We start from the raw sequence: 21,909 nt of genomic DNA, 5'->3' as shown, positions 1-21,909 counted from the left end.
ATCTTTGTTAGATTTGGCATTGATTCGAGTCGATCTTGTTAGTATCTAATGCCTCACTTACATTTAATGCAGCGGAATCGAATTTGCTATTCGCGTTCACACACTCTTCTTTTTTGATTGGATTTCGCTAAATCGCATTATCCAACTCGCATTAGAAACGAGTTTTTTTTTTAATACGAATTAAAAGTTAACGTCGTTCGGGAAGTAAAGCTACTTTGACACGCAGTGCAATTCGAATTAGAATTTTACATTTAGACGTAAAACGTTTCAAATGTGAATTAAACTTATTCGAACTAGTTAATGCGAATCGAATTCGAATTACGCGTGAACGCAGCATCACCAAAAATCCTGTTTATTTGCTTATTCAAAATTTAAGAATTCCTTAGACAAATTCGCGTAAATTTTGGAAATTTCTGTTTTTACTTCATGCTCTTCAACCTCGATCTCGTATTTGATTTTGCCTTCAACTCAGTCTTATATACAGTCAGTGTGTCAATATCAAAAAGCATTTAATGAATGGCTATTATCTATTTTGAATTTATTGAACCATAAAACTAATCAGTTTAGTTCTATGGTTCAATAAAATCAAAATAAATCATTGCCATTCATTATAAATAAATTTCGATCAAGAATAAGGCTCAAAAGAACTTTTTTAATTTTTTAAATTACCAATAACAACGTACACACATGTTTGCGTATAATACACAACGTCAGAGTGGGCGTGTCGCCATCAAAACTGACAACATTGAAAATAAAACTAATAATTTTAACCAATCAGAAGTCAGTAAAAACACCAAATTTTATTTATTTCTAAGTAAAGTAAAGCAGGATTAACTGCCTAATCTGTCATCCTTATAAATATACCCACTCAATTCTCCAAGGCATTGCAATTCGCGTCTGAAATAGAATTATAAGCCTTTAACCAGGATCAGGATTGTACTTACTTAGTTTTAAGTGACTAATTTCTGTGCCTATTCGTCCTGTTTAAAAATAATAAACTAGGGATACAAACTAAACAGATATAATAATATAGTGAGTATACATGTGTTGAGCATTTGGACGGAGAGCATGCATTAGGGAGCTACCATTTGATTTTTATGGGGGGGGTGGGGGGGGCTAGGATGAAAAATTTTGTCCTGCATTTTTTTAGCTGTAATCTCTGTCCTGCCTTTTTATTTTTCACTCTGTTTGGTCCTGCTTTTTTTTTTAGTTTATCCTCACTTTTTTTTACCTAAATTGTCGTCCTGGCTTTTTTTTTTTGGCATTTGTCTCATCCTGCCTTTTTTTTTACTCAAAACCCCTGTCCTGCCTATTTTTTTCAAATTTCATCCTAGCCCCCCCATAAAAATCAAATGGTAGCTCCCTTAGTCACTATGGTGTAACGTCACTGTAGTTGAACTAGAAACGTCGTCGTTACATGAAGATGGCTGGACGCTTTAGGTAAGAACGAAGCTGAACATTTATTCTTTCTCCACTTTTAATGTACGCAGTTGCTGCCTCACGCCCGATAAATTTGACTCAACTCCAAATACTCGCCTGATCCCGTCTTTCCAGTTGTTTTCTCTCACTCCTTAATCTCTTTAACAAATCTCTTTTTCGTCTTATCAATTTCTCTAGGATGTCAGATTGTCTATAAGTGTCTTATTCTATTAATGCAATTCATTTGATTCATTTGCATTGTCCACATGCTTTCAATCTGTTGGTGTATGAAGTACATTTCTTTTTGCCGAAAAAATATAAACCTTTATTTTATATATATCCTCATTCCATAATGATTATTAACGATCCAATTGCATTAGTTTACTTAGTGTCAAGATGATAGTTGTGCTTTGCTATGGCCCTTTTAAATCGTTTAAGTTCCCATGGTGCAGGTTCTGAAAAGTTCGTCGACCGAAATAACATGCAGGTTGAATATATAGAAGGATTCTCAATACGTACAGCAATCAAGGCACCCGAGTTTGAGTTTCGATGGATATTAAGGGTCATTATTAGTCCATTGATTCTACAATGCACCTATTCTAAAGATATGTTAAAAAAACAACTATATAGGGAAAATCTGTATTGATCTGTATCAATTGTAGAATATTATTAGTATAAAAAATAACCGAGCTGGCAAAGCAATACGACAAATGCATGCAAAATAACCATCCTAGAAACACCAGTCTATTCCCTCTACCACTGGAACTGTCATCAAAAACAAAAATCACCAGAACAATATTTGGACAAGGACAAAGTACTAGCAGACCAAATCATCAAACTTAACTTAAAAGTCAAAGAATTCATTGACAGCATAATCTTAAATTCTAAAATGACCTTCACATAAAATCAAAATATAAAAAAGGAGACAACCGAACATCAGGTACAAAAAACACTACAACTAGACAAAATATACGCAGTCGCCATCCGCCCAAATAATTTGTTGGCTAAAACCTGGTTAATGAAAATCACTGTAGCCAACAAATTATCTGGGCGGATGGCGACTGCGTATATTTTGTATAGTTGTAGTGTTTTTTTGTATCTGATGTTCGGTTGTCTCCTTTTTTATATTTTGATTTCATGTCGTACAGACGATGATTCATGTAAAGCTACAATAGATGAAAACTTAAAGAAAGCAAGAAGGACACTATATAGTTTAATGGGGGTTGGACTTTATGGCGAAAATGGACTAGATCCACAAACCTCAATGTCAATTATGAATACTTATATTATACCAATAATGTTATATGGATTGGAAATAGTAATCCCTAGAGGAAGATGTTTAGAAACTTTAAATATCTAATTTTAAAAATTCTTGAAACAATTGTTATCTTTACCAGAGAGTAAAGATAGTTTACAAAAAGCTCTTGATGTATTTCAGTCTTATTGTCCATTGTGGAAACTACAAGTAAATGTAAATAAAACCAAGGTTATCATCTTTTCTAAAAGAAAAGTAAACCACAATTTCAGTTTTACATTACAAGGTCAAATTCTTGATATTGTAAATACATATCCTTACCTGGGTGTTATATTTAAATATAATGGTACATTTATTGAGACTAAAAAAAAAACTTGTAGAACAAGCAGAAAAGGCAATGTTTTGTGTTTATAAACTTATCAGAAATGAGTCTATACCTGTTGATATCCAATTAAAACTATTTGACTCGATGATAGAACCAATATTTTATTGTATGGTTCCGAAATCTGGGGATACGAAAACCTCAAAACTATTGAGCAAATCCATTTGAAGTTTTGTAAAAGAGTACTTAAAGTAAGGAACACTACGCCAAATTTTATGGTTTTAGGTGATCTTGGGAGATTTCCACTCGAAATTAAAGTTAAACTTAGAATGGTGGCATTCTGGACAAGACTTGTACAAAATGGTACTAAACTAAGTAGTATTCTATATCAACTGATCATTTCTGATGTTATCCTTACAAAGTAAAACTAAATATACCTTCAAATGGATTAAATATATAGAAACTATTTTTGATGAAATTGGGATGAGTTACATTTTTAAAAACCAGTATGCATTTTGTGATAAAATTGTTGTGAAGCAAATTTTATGTGACCAGTTTATACAAAAGTGGTATAGTGATATACATAACTCCTCCCGTGGCCACTTTTATTCGATATTTAAAAAACAGTTTTGTTTGGAAAATTCCTTATTGAGACTTAGTGAGTTTAATCGAATGTGGTTAACCAAACTGCGTACATCTAATTTACATTTACCTATAGAAACTGGTCGTTGGTTCAATATCCCAAGGGAGGAAAGAACATGTAACTTATGTACAAATGGTATTGGAGATGAATTCCATATTTTGTTTATATGTAAAAATGGAAATATTGTTTTATTAAGAAACAAGTACATACCTATGTACTACACAGCTCACCCGAGCATTATCAAGTTTGAAGGTTTACTCTCTTATTGTAATACTGAACTATACAAAAAGCTATCATTGTTCATCAGAAAAGTTAATGTATTTCTTTGATTTATGTCATATCGATCCATATATGTTGTATATCTTTTTTTATAATCATTCACACTGTTTGGTTCTAATGAGCTGTATATATTGATTTAAATATGTTTAATCGTTCTTCTGTCATGTTGTTTGCATATATTGTATTATACATTTGACCTCATGTTACACGTTTATATGTGTCTGAGTGTTTTCTAATAAATCGTTAAACAAAAACAGTAGCCAATCCTGCTATATATATGATTTCTGGGATGTTACCTGTAGAAGCTCAAATAGATGTAAACATTTTTTAACTTTTTATGGAAATATTACTAGACAAGGAAAAAATTCTATTGAATGGCAACTAGCGGAAAGGCAATTAAATGTAAAATCTATTAATAGTAATAGTTGGTTTAGTTTACTGAGGAAAATATTTTTGAAATATGAACTTAATGATCCTGCACAATATTTTTCAACCCAATTTGTAAATACCAATGGAAAAGGGAAATAATTTCCAAAGTTCAAAAATTCTGGGCTCAGAAGATACTGAATCAAGCAAAATTTTAAGTTTAAAATATTTATCATTGATATATAAAACAGGTCAATGTCATCCTATTGCAAATACAAGTCATATACTATGAATTCAAAGGAAATTATTAGAATTCCTAAAAAATTGAAAATAGCTACTGGGAGTTACATTCTGCAAACAGCTAGAGCCAAGTTTATTAATAATACAGAACTGTCTATATGCAAACTGTGTAATAAAACAGAAGAAACTTTACCACATTTTTTATTAACGTGTAAAAGTCTAGAAGATATCAGAAAACCAATTTTGAAAGATTTAATGAATTCCTTTAGTGAAGAGTTAGCTGTTTTTAATATGAAAGATGAACATTTTGACATTTTTTACAAATGATTATAGATCCCTTTACTTACATGGCAATGTTAAGAAATGTAAAAGCTTTTAAAGTGATACAGAACATTATAGATCCAAAATGTAGACGATTATGTTACAATCTCCTTGTGAAAGGTATAGACTGTTGCAATTAGATGATAAACAGAAAAAGAAGAGAAAGTAGATAATGACATTATATGAATCTTCTAGTGACGATTGGTTGTCTACTCTTAAACAGTGATATCTTTAGATAAATATTTTAGATTTTAAAGTATTTGATGAGTTAATGCTGCCTATATTGACATTAAGCCCAATTTTATCGTCAAGAATATGATGTACAATGTAAATAGTGTATAGTGATATTGGTGGAGGATATTTTTATTCATGTTGTGAACTCCAATACTCGAAAGAGGTGTGCCTACATTGGCAGAATATATACTCAGTGGCGGATCCAAAAAGGGGGGGGGGGTCCGGGGGTTGGCCGATCAATGCATTTGAATGGGAGCTAATAGTTGGAACCCCCCTTTACTCTGGGTTGGGAACCCCCCTTTTTAAAATGACTGGATCCGCCACTGATACTACAGATTACAGATTACAGATTACTGACCAGACACAAACTTATTGAAAAATTATTGAAACAAAGATCAACAGTGAACTAATAACTGTCGTTGTTTTAAGTCAGCCCCAGCAGTCAGCACGGGCTCATCCGAGTGAGTTAAAACCAACAAATAAGCAGCTTGATATTTATATGATGAAGACATAACCTTTCAATCAGTATAACTGAGCTCTTGAACTGGCATGACAGTAACTGCTAGTAGTCTGTTAATTTATGAATCATGGTCATTTTGTTATTTTCTTTTGTTACCTATTCTGACATCAGAATCGGGCTTCCCTGAAACTGAGTTTTACTGTGCGTATTGCAGTGTGTTTGGTTTTTCTACATTGGCTAGAGGTAAAGTGGAAGGGTAGATATCTCGAGTTAACCCAGCATTTCAATAACGGCCGGGGCCCAGACTATCCGCGCTACCGCTCTCTTTGTATACGACGTCACTGACGTTACCTACTTTTCACTGAGTTCCAATACAAGTAACATATTGCAGTCAGACATCTTTCTTACTTCGTCTTGATATGTGTCAGATACTACCAATCTACGTTTATTGTGTTTAATAACGGGAACAGCAAATGTAACGGTAAAGTTTTCAAGATTTTTTTCAACAGATACAGTGTAAGAAGTGGCCATTAATTTACATCTTTAAAAGGGGAGGGTATGGTTATTTTCTAAAAGATAAGACTACTAGATGTGCGATACATGTATGTACATTTTGGGAGCCACTGTCGTGAATTGTCTGATCAAGATAATTGTTTCAAGGTTTTTAACAATGGCTGAGCCATAAGAGTAAATATGTTTGGGCTAATCATCATTGTCATATATATATTGTATAAACTCGAACAACTTCGTAGAAGTGGAATTTGAACAAGCGATCCTAACGAGTACAGTTTAATAATTTTATTAAGTTCAAAATATGTCACTTTTAATATTCTGCAGTGTATTTTTCAGACGGTCATATGTGACAAATTTATTAAATACAAGTGCGTATTAGTTTTACCTTTTCTAGGCAATCTATGTTTTAATTCTGCTATCATTGCTTTGCTTGGCATGTGTATATTTGTGAATGTTGAACCGTATGTGTTCTTGCATGTTTGTACGGTGTAAGTCAGGGTAAAGTAACAAATACCTGCCGCAGTAAGAGGGTTAACTACCTTTTGTTATATTTGTACTTTTATTGTGTCGGGATTTTTGTTAACTCGAAAGAGATTATCTTTAATTAAGTAAGGGTTTGACCGAGACCACAATAGAAAATGAAGGGCAAAACATATGAAAGAATAGGGGAAAAACGGAAGGAAAAACGGAAGGAAAAACAAAGAACAGAGGTGCTAATATATATAAACTGATAAAGAATAGAGAATAGTAGGTAAAACTGAGTATAAAAATTAGAGAACTTCTTTACTCTAATGGTCCCTATACTTTAGAGTTCATTCATGGTCCATTCGTGGTTATGGTTAGGTTAGGGGGTGTTTTATGTTAGGGTCATGTTTTAGGGTTAGGGCTAGTGTTAGGCATGGGTTAGAGTAAGATTTGGGGTTAAGAATAGTTTAGTGTAGCCCTTTATGGGTTGGGACCCCTAAAGTAAAAGAAGCCTTTTGGCATATAAAATAAATGAATAAAGAAATGAAAGAATCTCCATCCATGATCCAGACCCTTTTGTATCCTTTTTACAGATTTTTGAATAGACACTAATTTGAATTTAAATTTAATATTTGAATTTGAATTTGAATTCAATACTTCAATCTTTCCACTTTAAAATGTCTTGTTTTACAATCATTGTGTATTGTAATTAGTATTAATCATTTATTTATTGGTTTTCTAACAAAGACGTATTTTTTTGCCCTTTTCTACGGCCTGGTTTTCTCAAATAAAATGTTCATTATTGTATTTAGTTATCTTTTATTAGAAATCCTTGGTTGATCTTGGTTTATGCTATTCAGCAACTTTTTTTTGGGAACCTTGGTTGGATTGAAATTACTCAGTGTGGACAGAAAAAATCTTTTTCAAAAATGAGATTTTAAAAATTCCCGCCAGTCTGTCTTTATATTATATCCCTTTAATATTTTTCCCCTTCCCGACAGGTTTGTCAACAGTTGCCATCCACCATTTTGATAAACACCTGTCAGGTACGCTTAACGACGTTTGATTGAGGAGGAATACAACTGTGAGGAAGAGAGTCATTCGAGTGCAATTCACAAGAAAAAAGTGATAAAAATGACGTCAAAATGTAACGAATGCATATGTGGGTAAGTCATCTGTCAAAAATAATCACCTGTAAATAATATAAACCGTACAGATCCATACACGTTAAAATTTACAGTTTTTTTATATTAGAAAATCACCATGGTTTGTCAATTGTTTATAATACGATAGAGTCCTTATGGCCTGCATGAATTCGTGTTTTGAATTATGCTTATATACACAGGAACCAATGAGATATATAAATATCTATATATATATTATAATATATATCCAAACTAGAACATGTAATTTTAAGCCAAATATACATGTGTACATGGTGGGCTAAATAGAATCCGTCCCTGCCAACCCAAAAATGATCCTACTGCTACATGCATCAATAAAAAATCTGACTCAGTCTGCAGTGGCGAACCTAGGGAGATCTAGGTGGTGGGTCGGTTAAGACCCCCCCTTTTTTTTTTACATCAATGGTTTTGAAAGGACATATGGTTGGGACCCCCATTTTGAACTTGAACCATGGTATAACTTTTTGTTGTCATTATAGAATTATTGCTGCGATCAAGTTTTGAAACATTTTAAAAGGCCTACTTCGATACGTCCAACTCGGGTTAGTAGAGTCTATCGAGTTTACTCGACTGACAACCGAACACCCCGAGTTTGACCTTTTGAACCTACCCGAGTTAACTCGACATCAACCCTGGGTCGGGGCAGGTTAAGTTGAGTTTCAGGATGGCGTCAAGTTGTTGCAACGTATAAAAGTGATACAAATAAACGGGTATTTGACAAAATACAACCGAAGAATAAGGCTGACGTGGCGAATTTATTATTTCAGGTATTTTGGAATCAACAAATATTGTTACTTTTGTTTATCAACTGTGGGTAATGTAATACATAAAACAGAAATTTTTTTTTTTCTGAACCATTTTTTTCTCGACCTTTTTTAACTCACTAAAAACTATTTTTCAAAAGCACACAGGATCAGGACTTTTTTTCTGAAACATAACGTTTTTTTTTGTTATTTTGATACTCAATTAAAAATCATTTTTCACATCCTTTACTCGATGGAAGAGTTTTGACTTCGATTCGGAAAGGTTGCGCACATGCACATTAGCACTGATCTTTTAACTCGAGTCAACCCGAGTTGGACGAATCGAAGTAGGCCTTAATAGGCTATTTTTTTTGCCAATTCCCATAATTGACCCTGTAATTAGAGATCCCTCTTTCAGTTGTCTCCCTTATGAGGGACATTAATTTTCATTTATAATGGAGAGCTAGCAGAATGAGCAAATTTACCTGTGCGTAATGTAAGTAATCTTTAAGGTTTTCAAATCTTTTTATTACATTAATTTGTTGTTAATATGACTTTTGATATCAGAAATTATTTTTTATGAAAAATTATTTAAACCGCTGATACATGTACATCACTTTCAATTCATCATACTTTGCATTGGCAAAAACCAATTTTGTCCGGTATGGAACCAGTCTACCATTGACAAAGGGAAGTAATTTGTTTAAAAAGTATGTAATAACAGAATCAATTCGATAATTGGCAAATGGACTATTGTGGGGGGCAAGACCTTTTTCAACACTTCAGGATCAGGTGTTTTTGAGCTCTGAATTTCGGGATGTCAGGATTTAAATTTCTTTAAAATCAGGACCTCGGGATTTCATATTTTAAAGCCAGGAATTTTGGGATCCAGACCCCTCCGACCCCCCCCCCCCCCATTAATGTACATGTGTTGAAAGTGACAATGCCTACATTTTGGTCATGTGGAAATACCTGTGATGGAAGTCACATGCCAGATTCAACTAACTACTGTATCCTGTAACTCGCATATTAATAGATGTCAATTGTATGTGACTTAGGCCATGCAAAACATGTTGGGTTTCAGGTTTATATGCTGAATGAGAAAAAATACACTTTCTTAATTTTTTTTTTTACTATCCCCAGAGACTCTGCATGAACATAGCTTGGATAAATGTGTCTTCTTTTTTGGTCAAAATAACTGTTTCTGATACTGTCAGTTCTGTCACTGACCATCATAACATGTTAGGGCAACTTGTCAGTAGATTGACAGAAAATCCCTTTTAATTAGCTTTGAGCTGGAGAAGTTTTTTGCAACGTCATGGTCAAACTAAAAACAGTTTTCACATCATTTGACTAGAGTTCAATTAATGAAGGTCTGTATGTAAAATGCCCTTCACCATTAGGCATCAAAGGGTCGTTTTTGGCTTAAGTAAGCGTCAAATTATTTATACAAGGTATAGTTTTGTTCATGATTAGTTTAAATCGTATCAAAGTAATAAAGGCAATATAAATAAGCAAAACTTTTTGCCAATGTAAAATAAGGTGTCATTATTTAAGCTAGGATTCATAATAACTTACTATTGTCTTTGATTTGTGTTATCTGAAGCATTTTTTAGCCTTGTTTAGGCTTTAAAGAAAATCAGACTTCAAGTGTAAGTTGAAACCAGTTTTACTTTTTAAAAACTCAAACAAATGAAAATTACATATTGAATGCTGTTTCTACTTTTTGTTTCACAGGAAACTGCAGTGAATTCAAGATTCATTAATTTCTTTTGTGCCTTACTGGCCTAGAGTTAGTCATAATAGACATACAGTTATATTAACTTTAACATGTCCAAACTAATGCCAATAGCACTGCAAAAAGGTGGCCTTGTTACTGCATAGTTTACAGCAACTCTATATAATCAGTGGCGTAGCCAGGGTTAAAATGATGTGGATGCGAAATGTTTTTTAGGACCTTTTATGCACTTTTTTTCAGACGTTTTTCCTGTATACATGTGTACTCCCTCTACAATCCGACAATGGCTAGATTTTTGTTTAATTTCAAAATACCCATCAATATATAAGTTTCTAACAGAATTTTGTTGTTTTCTCGTAACTACCATCATTAGATACAGAAATATGTGATGTTATATGAAATCTCAAAATGGACCCATTACAAAGGCCCTTTTGTATATGGAACTTCGAAATATAGGCTCTGAAGTGATACCCCCTTTTCCCGTAATTTGAGCCTCCACATGGAATTTTTTTATTACTTGTCTTAACGCGTTGCAGGGGACAGAAATGCCGGGCGTCCGTCATGTGTTGCCAGATTTTTGTGAAATTTATATCATCAGCAATGTCTTTGAAACTCGCGAAAATAAGTCCTGATCAAATAATTTAACCAACTATGCCCCCTTTGAAATATAAATCATAATTGATAAACCATTGCATTTGGCCTGAAGCTTTTATTTCTCTTTAGATATTAAATTAAAAAAAAAGTAAGAAAATGCTTTTTTTTAGTAACTGCCCTTGTATATTAGAATAGATAAATATGTGCACTAAAGGGACTTTTGAACTCTTTTTTTGAAAATAAAATTAATATTGTACCAAGTTTGAAACGGGTATTTATTGGGCACAGGACGTTTGCACTTTTTTACCTGTAAATCGATAGGACATTTGCGCTTCAAACACTGTGGACATTTGCGCTTTAAACAGTGGCGGATCCAGAAATTTTCATAAGTGGGGGCCCACTGACTGACCTATGAGGGGGCCCGCTCCAGTCACGCTTCAGTGATTCCCTATATAAGCAAACAATTTTTTTCCAAAGAAGGGGGGCCCGGGCCCCCTAGGCCCCCCCCCCCCCTAAATCCGCCTCTGTTAAATTTTGATTCACCTGTATTAAATTGACCGGACATTTGCGCTTTTTACCTATAGTCGTATACCTGTAATTCACAAACGGACGGAACAATTAATTGTTGCCCAAATTTTTTATACCAGACTGAGTCATGGATTTAAAAATGGGAACTATATTCCCCCTTGTATTTATTGTGTTGACTGGGAAGTCTGAGGAAATTACAATTCTGCCGGACCTAACCCCGGAAAAGAGGAGGGAAGTCATAACAACCACATACTGCAAAAGCGCAAATGTCCTTTTAAAAAAAGCGCAAATGTCCTATGTTTTGAAGCGCAAGTGTCCAAATAAAAAAGCGCAAATGTCCTATGAAAAAGCGCAAACATCCCGTGCCGTATTTATTAGCCCAGAAATGATCACACTCCATATTAAATTTAAGTCGTATTTATTGTCACAGGAAACGATATCAGACAATGATGTGTTTGTTGTTTACTAGTAACGTTGCTATGTCATCGCTCCGTTTGGTTCAATCTCAGACCAAACATGTCTGCAGGTCTACGTATTATCATCCTCTGCGCTTGCCGTTGCCGACGACGCGCTAAGACGTAGACGTTTTATCCATCTTGTTAACATAAACTATAAATGATCTTAAAGGAAAGGCCACGTATACTGCTTTAGAAATGATTGCACGATGTTCACATATCCTCACCCTTACTTTCAGACACAACATATGCAATTATATATATATGTATATATTTTTTTTAATTTTTTTTTTTTTGTCAAAATGATGTGGATGCTTGAGCATCTGAGCATACATGCAAGCTACGCCACTGATAATCACATACTGGTCAAGTTTCCCTAAAAAAAAATTTGTTATATATTAAAATGCGTTTATTTCGAATTGTGAGTGCCGTATGGAATTCTTGCCTTGTCGAATGCAAAATATATCAACAACCAATGTTTGATATCCTGGACCACTGGCATAAATTTCATAAACATTTATATATATACAAACATAATGTTTGGCACAAACCTGTTGTTGTCCTGTTTGGTCTTTATGGTAACTTTTATCTTAATTATTGACATTAAACACTTGAAGTAATCTAGTGGATGTTTTGATCACCATTTATTACCCAGTAGAGTTATGAAGCATCATTTAGATTTTTTTCTCATCACTTTGCCAATTATTTGGGTATGATTTACATTGTACTTTCTTATGGCTAGTTTTACTAGCTTTTATTCATATGTTATATTCAGGAAGCTGCTAACCTAAATAAAAGGTTATATATATATATATATCTCAGTCTTTCCTATAGAGTAATATAGGACTGAAGTCCCTGTTTGAAGATATGACATCTGACTAGTGGGTTAGCTCCCATTTCACAATTCTTTTAAAAAAATAAAGCTGACCAATTTTCATTACTTTATTTAATTTTGACTTTGCCTTTTGATAGGTGGTTATGATTGCAGAGTCCTGCTTAAATTTGACATGTCCTATTTCATATCCACTTGTTTAATTTATTGTTAGTTAAGTGGTTGAGACCTTGACATTGCTTTATACTTTGGCATTTGGCGACTTTGTGGCATGATTTAGAGTTCTATTTTATTTTTTGGTAAGCAATATATTAATGTAGACAGAATACCAGGCATTGTATGAATAACAATAATTTTAGAATTGTTCTTAAACAGGATGTCTTAGATGCTGGATATATATATACAGATGTAGGTTAACTTTGGTATCTTGACCACAATGATAAAATTAAACCTGACATATAATTTGCATAGTCCCTTTGGCCATATTAAAATTGTCTATATTTTATTGACATATTGTCTATCTAGGTAGAATTTAGATTTCACAGGGCCAAATAAAAATTCTGTAAATCTGGAAATTGAAACTTATTGTTTTAGTGAGCACTGATCTTGGCTGTGTCACACATGAATATTATTTTATTCAAATTATAGGTATCATCATCAGATTGATTTTTTGAATGAGTAAGTAGTTGTGTCCCATGTTTGCTTTGACAGCAAATGATCAACACACCTCTAACGAATTATTTTAACGTTTAATGTCATGTCAATATATTTGTTTATCCAATATATGATTTGTATATTTTAAACATGGAGCTCATGTTAAGAATCATACCCGTAGCCAGAGGGGGTTTGGGGGGGGACGAACCCCCCTTGAAAACAAATAAGGACTGTTAAAGTCAACGTTCTTCGAATAGTGAGTGTTAAAGTCGAGTTTTTGAGGCCAAATAACCCCCCTTTGGAAAGTCCTGAGCAACGGGCCTTAGAATGCTTGTCAGACATGTTGATATACATGTACATGTCACTGGCATTTTTTTCATCTACTTGTAACGTACACATTTGTGGCTCATCTGTTTTATTTATTTATTCATTATATTGTATATTTTAAAAGAGTTTAAGTCAGCATTATTCAAACAAGTTAAACAAATATCTTTCATAAAAATTATGCAAATATTTATTCATGTTGTTTCAGTTTCATTTTCTTCATCAAAGTAATTATAATTCTACTTGACTACTACAATGTACAAATGTACCAATTAAATTTAGGTACATGTAACTGAAATAAAACCAAATTTATAATGTTCACAAATATTTCAGAAAAAAATAAGGACATTAATGATCAGAAATGGACTTTTTGGTCTCCCTGACATAATTTTACTAGCTGCACTCATTAGCAAGTTGCCAATTCAGCTAATTCGGTCATAGAAGGGTTATTCTTAACTTGGCAAAAACTCCTAATAAAAAAAAAAAAATAAACAGAATAATACACACTGGAGTAGGTCTTCTTGCTTCGTTAACTGTAAAAAGTTGTATTTATTTTACGATTTGATTTGAATGTTCTGAGTAAACACTTTGTTTTAAAGTGTGGTCTAAATGACTCTTTTACACCTGATCTTGTAAAACCAATGATCCAAAGCCATGATTAACATTTAAGGATTTAAATATGTTCCATATATTTAAATAGATATTAACTAGTAGATTAACCTGAATAGAATTTGTTTTGGTTGTATAACTGGAGTTGTTATTAATAAGAGCTGTATGTGCAGTATTTATATATATGCTGTTTGATAAAACATTTTCATTTTTCAAAACTATTGCTGTATTTTAAAATTTGAATTATCTCCCTTTAGTAGGAATGTGAGATTTTTGATAATTCACTTTATTTTAAATATTATCATTCATAATTCATCAGAAATATTTTTACAATTAAAATTATTTGGTTATCAATATTTTTTTCATTACAATGTATTCCTCATTATCATTACAGGAAAAACTGATCATCAAAATAAATCATTACACACATTTTTAGGGTTCTGATCTTATTCCAGTTAATTATACTGTTGTACTTTAATGCGATTCTGAATTGAGGATATTTTTTGTTTTTAAGGAAGCATACCAAGCCCCATGTACACACAGATGTTATTGGTCGAGGAGACCCCTCCCAGAAATCAACAGAATACAATCAGACATACAAACAGCACCCCCTTACAATGAGGGAAAGCTTCAAACCAAATGCAGAGGCTATGCAGGGTGGAAGTTTTGAGGATAGAACCACAAATAGGTATGTATACCACATCTGGAAGACTTTATTTATTTTATACAGTTATATGTACAAAAATGTACATGATGTAGATAGAGACACTATATCTACTCAGCAACTTTCAATTAACTATTGAATTTATATAGTGTGAAACTTATAGTGTGTAGTGATACAAATGTACATGTAGTACTTTATAAGCTGTTAATGGTGCAGCTTGTAGGGACTATAACACTGCTGTCAATGCACTATAGTTTTTTTACTCATATTTTCCTGTATTTTCCCAAAATTTTCTAAAATATAAAAGTTCATGTTCATTGAGCTTGCGTACATGTAGCTTGAACAAAGGAATAAGATTACAGAAGTTTCAAATTAATTTTTCATTACTACAAAATGTTATTGATTTTTGTTTAGATTTTCATTTTCATTTCAAATATCAAAAATATTTATTCCCCACCTCTGCAAGTTTTTACAGGTAAATTTAAAAACTTATTTGCCAAGCATATCATAGGTCAATATTTTTATTCACACTTAATGTATACATATATAGACAAAGGCCTGACGGTCATTAGTTTGGACATGGTAAGATAATTAAATGTTAAACAATAGAATGATTTGTTGTTGTCTTTTGGATGTTTATCTAATGTGACTTTAAAGTTAGAAATAAGTAAATAAAAAAAGTTTCCATTTTTATGGAGTCTAAATGGCCTCAAACAAAACTTAAGAATTTTAAGATTTTAGATTGAGTAGTAAAATTTTAACAACTTTGTGGCTAAAACTCTTCTTTAACATTTACAATTTTCAAATTATTTAGATTTTTTCTACTTTTTCTTAAATTTAGTTTAATTGATATATAAAATATCTGGCATAACAAATTATAAACGAAAAGCTATAATATTACCTTTTTGTGGATAGTTATCTTATTTAAAACTAAGTTTGATTTCTAAACAAAATAAACACAAGTTAGTTATCTCAAAATGATTAAATTTTCAGACAAGATTACATCAAGCATCCAATGGAGAAACCATTTGTAAGGGTACCAGATCAGTACCAAAGACCTGATGGTGCAATGGATGGAATGACATCTTATAATAAAGATTACACAAGTAAGTTTTGGTTAAAATAATCATATATACAATACTGATTTTAGCATAAAGTTATATCAATTTATATTATTTCCTGACTTTTGTTAATTACAAAATGTAGGTATTAGGAGAAAAGACAATTACCCACAACTCTAAATACCGGTAAAACTGCCTAAAATAGCATAACATTAGATTTATTGTTGTTCCTTCACTGAATATTGATACCCATATACTAGAACCACTTTCTTACCCAGGGGTGTTTGGATTAATCTCTGTAAGCAAACAATAATACTGTAGACTTATATTTATTTCTATTATATTTTTATTTTTATTATACATTAGTCAAGATGCAAATTGAGGCTTGACTATAAATGTCAGAGCTTCATGAGCCAAAATCTGTTACTAGACATTCTAACTACTGGCCTGACAACCTTAAAATACAAACCAGATCCTGACATCATTGCTAAATGTCCTTTTGTTTTATTAATGTATTGTTTTGTGGAAATATGACAAAAAGCAGAACAGTTTTAAATTTTACATCAAGTAATAATTCTTGGCAATTACAGTTCATTATATTATAGGCTGGGAGATACCCCCTTTTAATTGTTTTACCACTTACTGTTTAGTAAACAACAACATTACTGTAGGAAACAGTCAAGATCTTGTAGTATAATGTATTATTATGATTTGGTATTGGTGGAAACAAGTTCAGTTATTATACCATGAAGATGATCATCAAAGACGTTCCTTTTCTGTGCTAACTTTTCTTGTGCACCATTTGCTCTGATTCAGTACATGTGTCATATCTACTTTGCTTTTATTTTGAACTATAAATTTAATTTTTACCAAGAATGTTAAACACAACTTGAAAGTTTCAAATTCACATCTTTTGATATCTTTTCACAGAGAAAATGGCACCGCCTGCAACACAGATTCGACATGATGGTCAGAAGATGCAAGGTGGAAAATTTGAAGGAGAACCTACATATAAATGTAAGTGTGGGATTGATTTAAGAAAAATGATCTGAAATAGCTAATACCAATCAAACGCCCTTTCTCATTGATGAGAGGGGGCAGGACCTTTTTTTCGGAACGTCTGGATCGTATGTTTTTAAGCTCAGGATTTCGGGATTGATCCCTAGGGATCTGGGAATTTTTTTTTCGAATGTCAGGATGTCAGGATTTAAATTTCTTCTCTGGATTTCATGTTTTTAAGCCCGGGATTTCTGGATCAGGACCCCTCCTACCCCTCATTAATGGATTTAAGCCTAAAAAAAATTATACCGATTGAAACTGCAATTAAATATAAAAGTATGTATTACATGTACAGTGTTCTCTTCAGAAAATTATGAAATATATACTTTCTTGTTTCTAGAAAATATAACCTGAAACATTGATAACACAATCATAAAAAATACTAATTTTAAATAGCATCACATTACCATGAACCTTAAGGAGGCTCGCAGGTACAAAAATTTCAGCAAAAAAATCAAACATTTGTTTTTTCAATACAAATTTTTATTTATTACACAAGTAGTTATTACTTTATGAGATGGTACAAAAATCACCCCAAAAAACCGATTCAGTTTGGACCCAGATGACTTTTAAAATGGAGATATCATTGAAAAAGCTCAAAATTATCTCCCTTTGCTGCAAAAATGCCATGTTTTGGCATTAAAATTGAAATATCTTTTTTAACTCATCAGTGACCTATATTTTTAATTATTGTTTTCAAATAAGCTGTACATAAACTAAATAATTGTAAAATTTAAGCAATTTCTTTAATTTAGAGCTTTTTTTATTTCGATATTATCTCTATTTCTCCTACTAGTTCAATAGAAAAAAAGGACATTAACAAAAATGTATGCTTCTTTCGGAGGCAGATTGTGAGCTTAAATGAATGGTGACCCCATTTTTTTAGTTCATTTTTCTATTAAGTATATGATAAAGTTCATTTAAAAAAAAATATAGCGAAATCCTATATTAGAAAAAAAATTTGATTTATACACTCGAGCCCCTTTAAAGGCCATTGAGAGAAAACTGATGTAGCGTAACATATGTCAAAATATCTTTTTAACTTTCATGTATCATTAGTAAATTGCAAAATTGTCTCCAAACAGTTAAAGCCAATTTGGAACATTTGCATTATAATATACATTTGTACTCTGCTTCTGGTTTCTCATAGTAATAGCTATCAATTTCTGTGTCATTTGGTAACTGGTGAAGAGTTATCTCACTGGCAATCATACCACATCTTCTTCTTTATATTTACATTGTGTTTTACATTATGTATGTCTGTTTATCCAATAAATTAAAAGAAAAAAAAACACATGTATTTATCTAATTTACTTTTCTGATTTTAGCTGATTATAAGAAATGGGATATGTCTGGTCGTCCAGGACCTTATGTTAGTAAAGATGCATGGGTACAACCAACCGCCAGATTTGAAGGGCAGACTACTATGAATCATGATTATCGTAAATATGCCCAGCCTCCTCGCCAATCAATGAAACCCCAAGAGGCATCAAAATTATCTGATGCACCATTTGCTGACAATACTGATTACAGGCAATCCTATCAACCACATGCTCTAGGGCCAAAGTTTGTACGGGAAAGAGAGCAGTACAAAGCACCAGGTGTACCCTTTGATGGTGTCACCACATTTAAAAGAGACTACAGGGGACCAGTCGGTGAACTTACAAAAAGTTTCAAGCCAGATAATCAAGCATTCTCATCAGGTCAGCCATTAGAAGATTTAACAACTAACCGTAAAGATTATATCAAATATCCAGCATCCAAGCCATATGTTCACGTTCAAGACGGTTACAAGAAACCAGAAGGTGATATGTTCATGCAAACTACCCATAATACAACATATAGAGAATTGCCATTGGCTAGAAATGCCTTAATGAGACCAACAGATGCTGGAAAAGTCTCCAATGCACCTTTCGATGGTACAACAAATTATGCACAGAACTACAAACAGTGGCAGGTGAGGAGAGTGGAACAGCCTGCTAGAGATGGTTACCATCCCAACAATGCCCCATTTGAAGGCATGTCTACACAGAAAGCCCACTACATTCCACATGGAATGGTACCAAATCGATCCTTCAAACCAGATAACACAGCCCTCCAAAGTGATGCTCCGTTTCAAGATAGTACCATGTACCGTCAAGATTATGTTCCCAAACCACGTCCATTATGCCCATGTTACGACTCCAGTGCTCCTAATGTAACATGCGCTAGACATAATGTAATTCAAACAGTTACTAAATTACCTCAAGGAATGGCTGTCAGAGTAGCATAGAATAACTTTATTGTACAATGTCTTCATGTTAAAAATAATAGTTGGTTCAGTTCAAGTAAAAGATGCTTTCTGCTTATATTTGAGATGTTTTTGGGGTACAAGTAGGGTACAAGAATGGATAATATATATATGATATGTGAACCTAACTCATATTTCATAGCTTTGTATTTTCATTAGAAAAAGAAGAATAAATATTTTTGTAGATGAAAAAGGTTTTCTGGGAAAAAAGTGATAATTTTTTGATAATTACTAACATTAAAAACATACGCATATCTTGGGATAGTACTTCAGTCAAAATACTCTTCCTCAAAATGACTGTGTTTTACTCTTAAATTACTTTATCACCAGTTTGCAATAAATAGTGCTGCAGTGTATATTAATTGTCATACACCCAAATCATATATTCACTGTCCAATCACAGCTCATAACTTTTTTTTATCTCATCAATTAAAATAATGTTATGATGTGAAGTACACCCATTATGTTTTTTTCTGGGGAAAAAAGAATCATAGAAAAAAATTGTTTGTGTTGAAATCCTTTAGAGTAGGTGTTGTATATATAGAGTAGAAAAATAAAGCTCTACAATGCTGAGTCTGTGATATAAATCTGATGAAACATTTTGTATTAAGTTAATACAAAGAGAAATGAGACATCGATTTTTGACTTTTTTTGTAAATAATATTAATGATTCATATTAAGAATTTTGTTGTACTTTGCAATTGTTTGTTATACACATAAGATCTATTTTTATTCTTTTAAATCAGAATTCCTGCCAACATTTCAGATTTTCATTTTATACATGTAAATCCAATTTGTTACAGAGAGCTTTAAGTGTTTTGTATTTGTTTTGTTTTGTTTTTGTTGAAGCATTATAAACAGATATAGTTTAGTACACACATAATGTGCCAAACTTGTTGTTGTGTTTGTAGATATATATTCTGGATATATATGAAATTTTGTTGTGATTTCTTATAAAAACAAAGAAATTTCAACCTCTACAACATTGGCAATAATTTCTTTTTCATTTTATATATATATATATATATAGAGAGAGAGAGAGAATGTTTGTTATACAAATGAATTAATTAAACTGATTAAAATTCAAATTATCTCCCTTAAATGTTTTTTGTTTTTGTCAAACTCCTCAGTTACCAGACTAAATGTGTAAATTGATGGACATAAACGTCCTCTGTAATTATTTTTTATGTGCTTATTTAATTCAAAGGATTTAGTAGTTGTGATATAATACAACAGGAAACAATCTTCTGCCATATTTTCTTACATATGTGTTTCTCTTCTTGTGAAGCGAAAATGTAATAGTTTTAAATGTATAAGTTATTTGGCCTTATTGTAGATATAATGATAAATATATATATTCAGGTAGTATAATTTTTGTTGATTTTTTTTTTGTTATTTATTTTAACATTCCATGTGTCTTATTTTTATTCATTAAATCCTTACTGTTCTGTTAGGAACAGTATTATATTTATTTGGTTCACCAATTTTTAATAATTCTACAAAATAGTACAATCACAGTTCAAATCTGCTGACCATGCTGACAGTATTCAATGCACAATGACAGTATTGATAGATTGTTAAGATAAGCTAATCATGAGAAAAAGCAATGAAATTATCTCAGAAATTTATCACTGGGATAATCATTTAACTATTTTTTTTACAAATAATTGATGCTGATAACTTGAATTGAAAATTAAAGAATATAAAATTTTCTATGAGTATAAAATGTCAGAATTTTATCACCAATTTCATTTAACAAGATTGTAATTAAAACTCATAAGTATTTAAGTGCTATGATATCTTTTCATTATAAGTTTTTTTTTTAAGAAACAAAAAGAGTTTAATCAGTCATTTAACATGATGCATTTAATACCACATCTTCACCTGCTAAGTTCTGCTGTGAGATAGTTTATTTTCGTGGTTTGTTGATCTTATAAACATTCCTCATGTTCAAGTTGTTGCATTTAGCAAAAAAGATGACATCAATTCGAGATAGTGATATATTTTAAGATTATTACAAAAACATTCCTGAATTTCAAAATGATTATTGCTGCATTTTTTTTACATACAATCTGCTTTTTCTAAGTCATTCACTATATTATTTTTAGATAATATTTATATATTATTTTTGTGATAATTTTACAAGATAAAGCATTTGTATATTTTTTTTATTAACAATCTGTCTAGATTAATTTTAACACCTATGTATTTTTACAACCTATTGATTTTATGATCCTTTACAAATAAAATGTCAGTATATATATCATATGTAGATATTAAACTCTTAAAAAATGCACTGCTGTTTTTGTTCCTTTAAGACCAATGAACTTTCAAGTTTTTACATAGAACATCTGTATATTCTAGGAAACTCCCATTTTGAAATGATATAATCACCCTTTAAACAGCTGCTTGGACACATTTTATGCCACAAAACCAGGTTCAATCATTATGCATACTCACCATTTTTTTTCTTTAAAAATGTCCTGTACCAAGTCAGGAAAATGGCCATTGTTATATCATAGTTCGTTTCTGTGTGTGTAACATTTTTACGTTGTGTTTCCGTTGTGTCGTTTGTTTTCTCCTATTTTTGAGTGTGAATTCACATTACTATAAGACGTGTCACGGTACTTTTCTATCCCAAATTCATGTATTTGGTT

The 21,909-nt window shown here is 32.0% G+C and overlaps 1 protein-coding gene across 2 annotated transcripts; it reads left to right on the top strand.

Annotated features, from left to right (window-relative positions):
• Positions 1-1,408: 1,408 nt before the first annotated feature.
• LOC143071341 (stabilizer of axonemal microtubules 1-like) lies at positions 1,409-21,548 on the top strand. 2 transcript variants are annotated; one of them, XM_076245585.1, is made up of 6 exons: positions 5,912-6,020; positions 7,519-7,683; positions 14,693-14,866; positions 15,836-15,948; positions 16,834-16,920; positions 18,291-21,548. In XM_076245585.1, exons 2-6 carry the CDS (start codon positions 7,652-7,654, stop codon positions 19,232-19,234), a joined length of 1,350 nt encoding a protein of 449 aa, XP_076101700.1. In that variant the 5' UTR covers positions 5,912-6,020; positions 7,519-7,651; the 3' UTR covers positions 19,235-21,548. The 2 variants fall into 2 exon arrangements, with proteins under 2 accessions (XP_076101701.1, XP_076101700.1); XM_076245586.1 differs by lacking the exons at positions 5,912-6,020; positions 7,519-7,683 and adding an exon at positions 1,409-1,440.
• Positions 21,549-21,909: the final 361 nt, after the last annotated feature.

The sequence above is a fragment of the Mytilus galloprovincialis genome, chromosome 4, assembly GCF_965363235.1.
Source record: "Mytilus galloprovincialis chromosome 4, xbMytGall1.hap1.1, whole genome shotgun sequence".
Taxonomy (NCBI): domain Eukaryota; kingdom Metazoa; phylum Mollusca; class Bivalvia; order Mytilida; family Mytilidae; genus Mytilus; species Mytilus galloprovincialis.
Note: the sequence above shows the minus strand (reverse complement) of the source record. Positions and strands in the feature narration are given on the sequence as shown.

Excerpts from the sequence above, each read along its gene's own strand:
- LOC143071341 (XM_076245585.1), top strand. The coding sequence starts at position 7,652 with ATGACGTCAAAATGTAACGAATGCATATGTGG. Across the intron at positions 15,949-16,833 it reads TTATAATAAAGATTACACAA|AGAAAATGGCACCGCCTGCA; the intron begins GTAAGTTTTGGT and ends ATCTTTTCACAG. Across the intron at positions 16,921-18,290 it reads AGGAGAACCTACATATAAAT|CTGATTATAAGAAATGGGAT; the intron begins GTAAGTGTGGGA and ends TTCTGATTTTAG.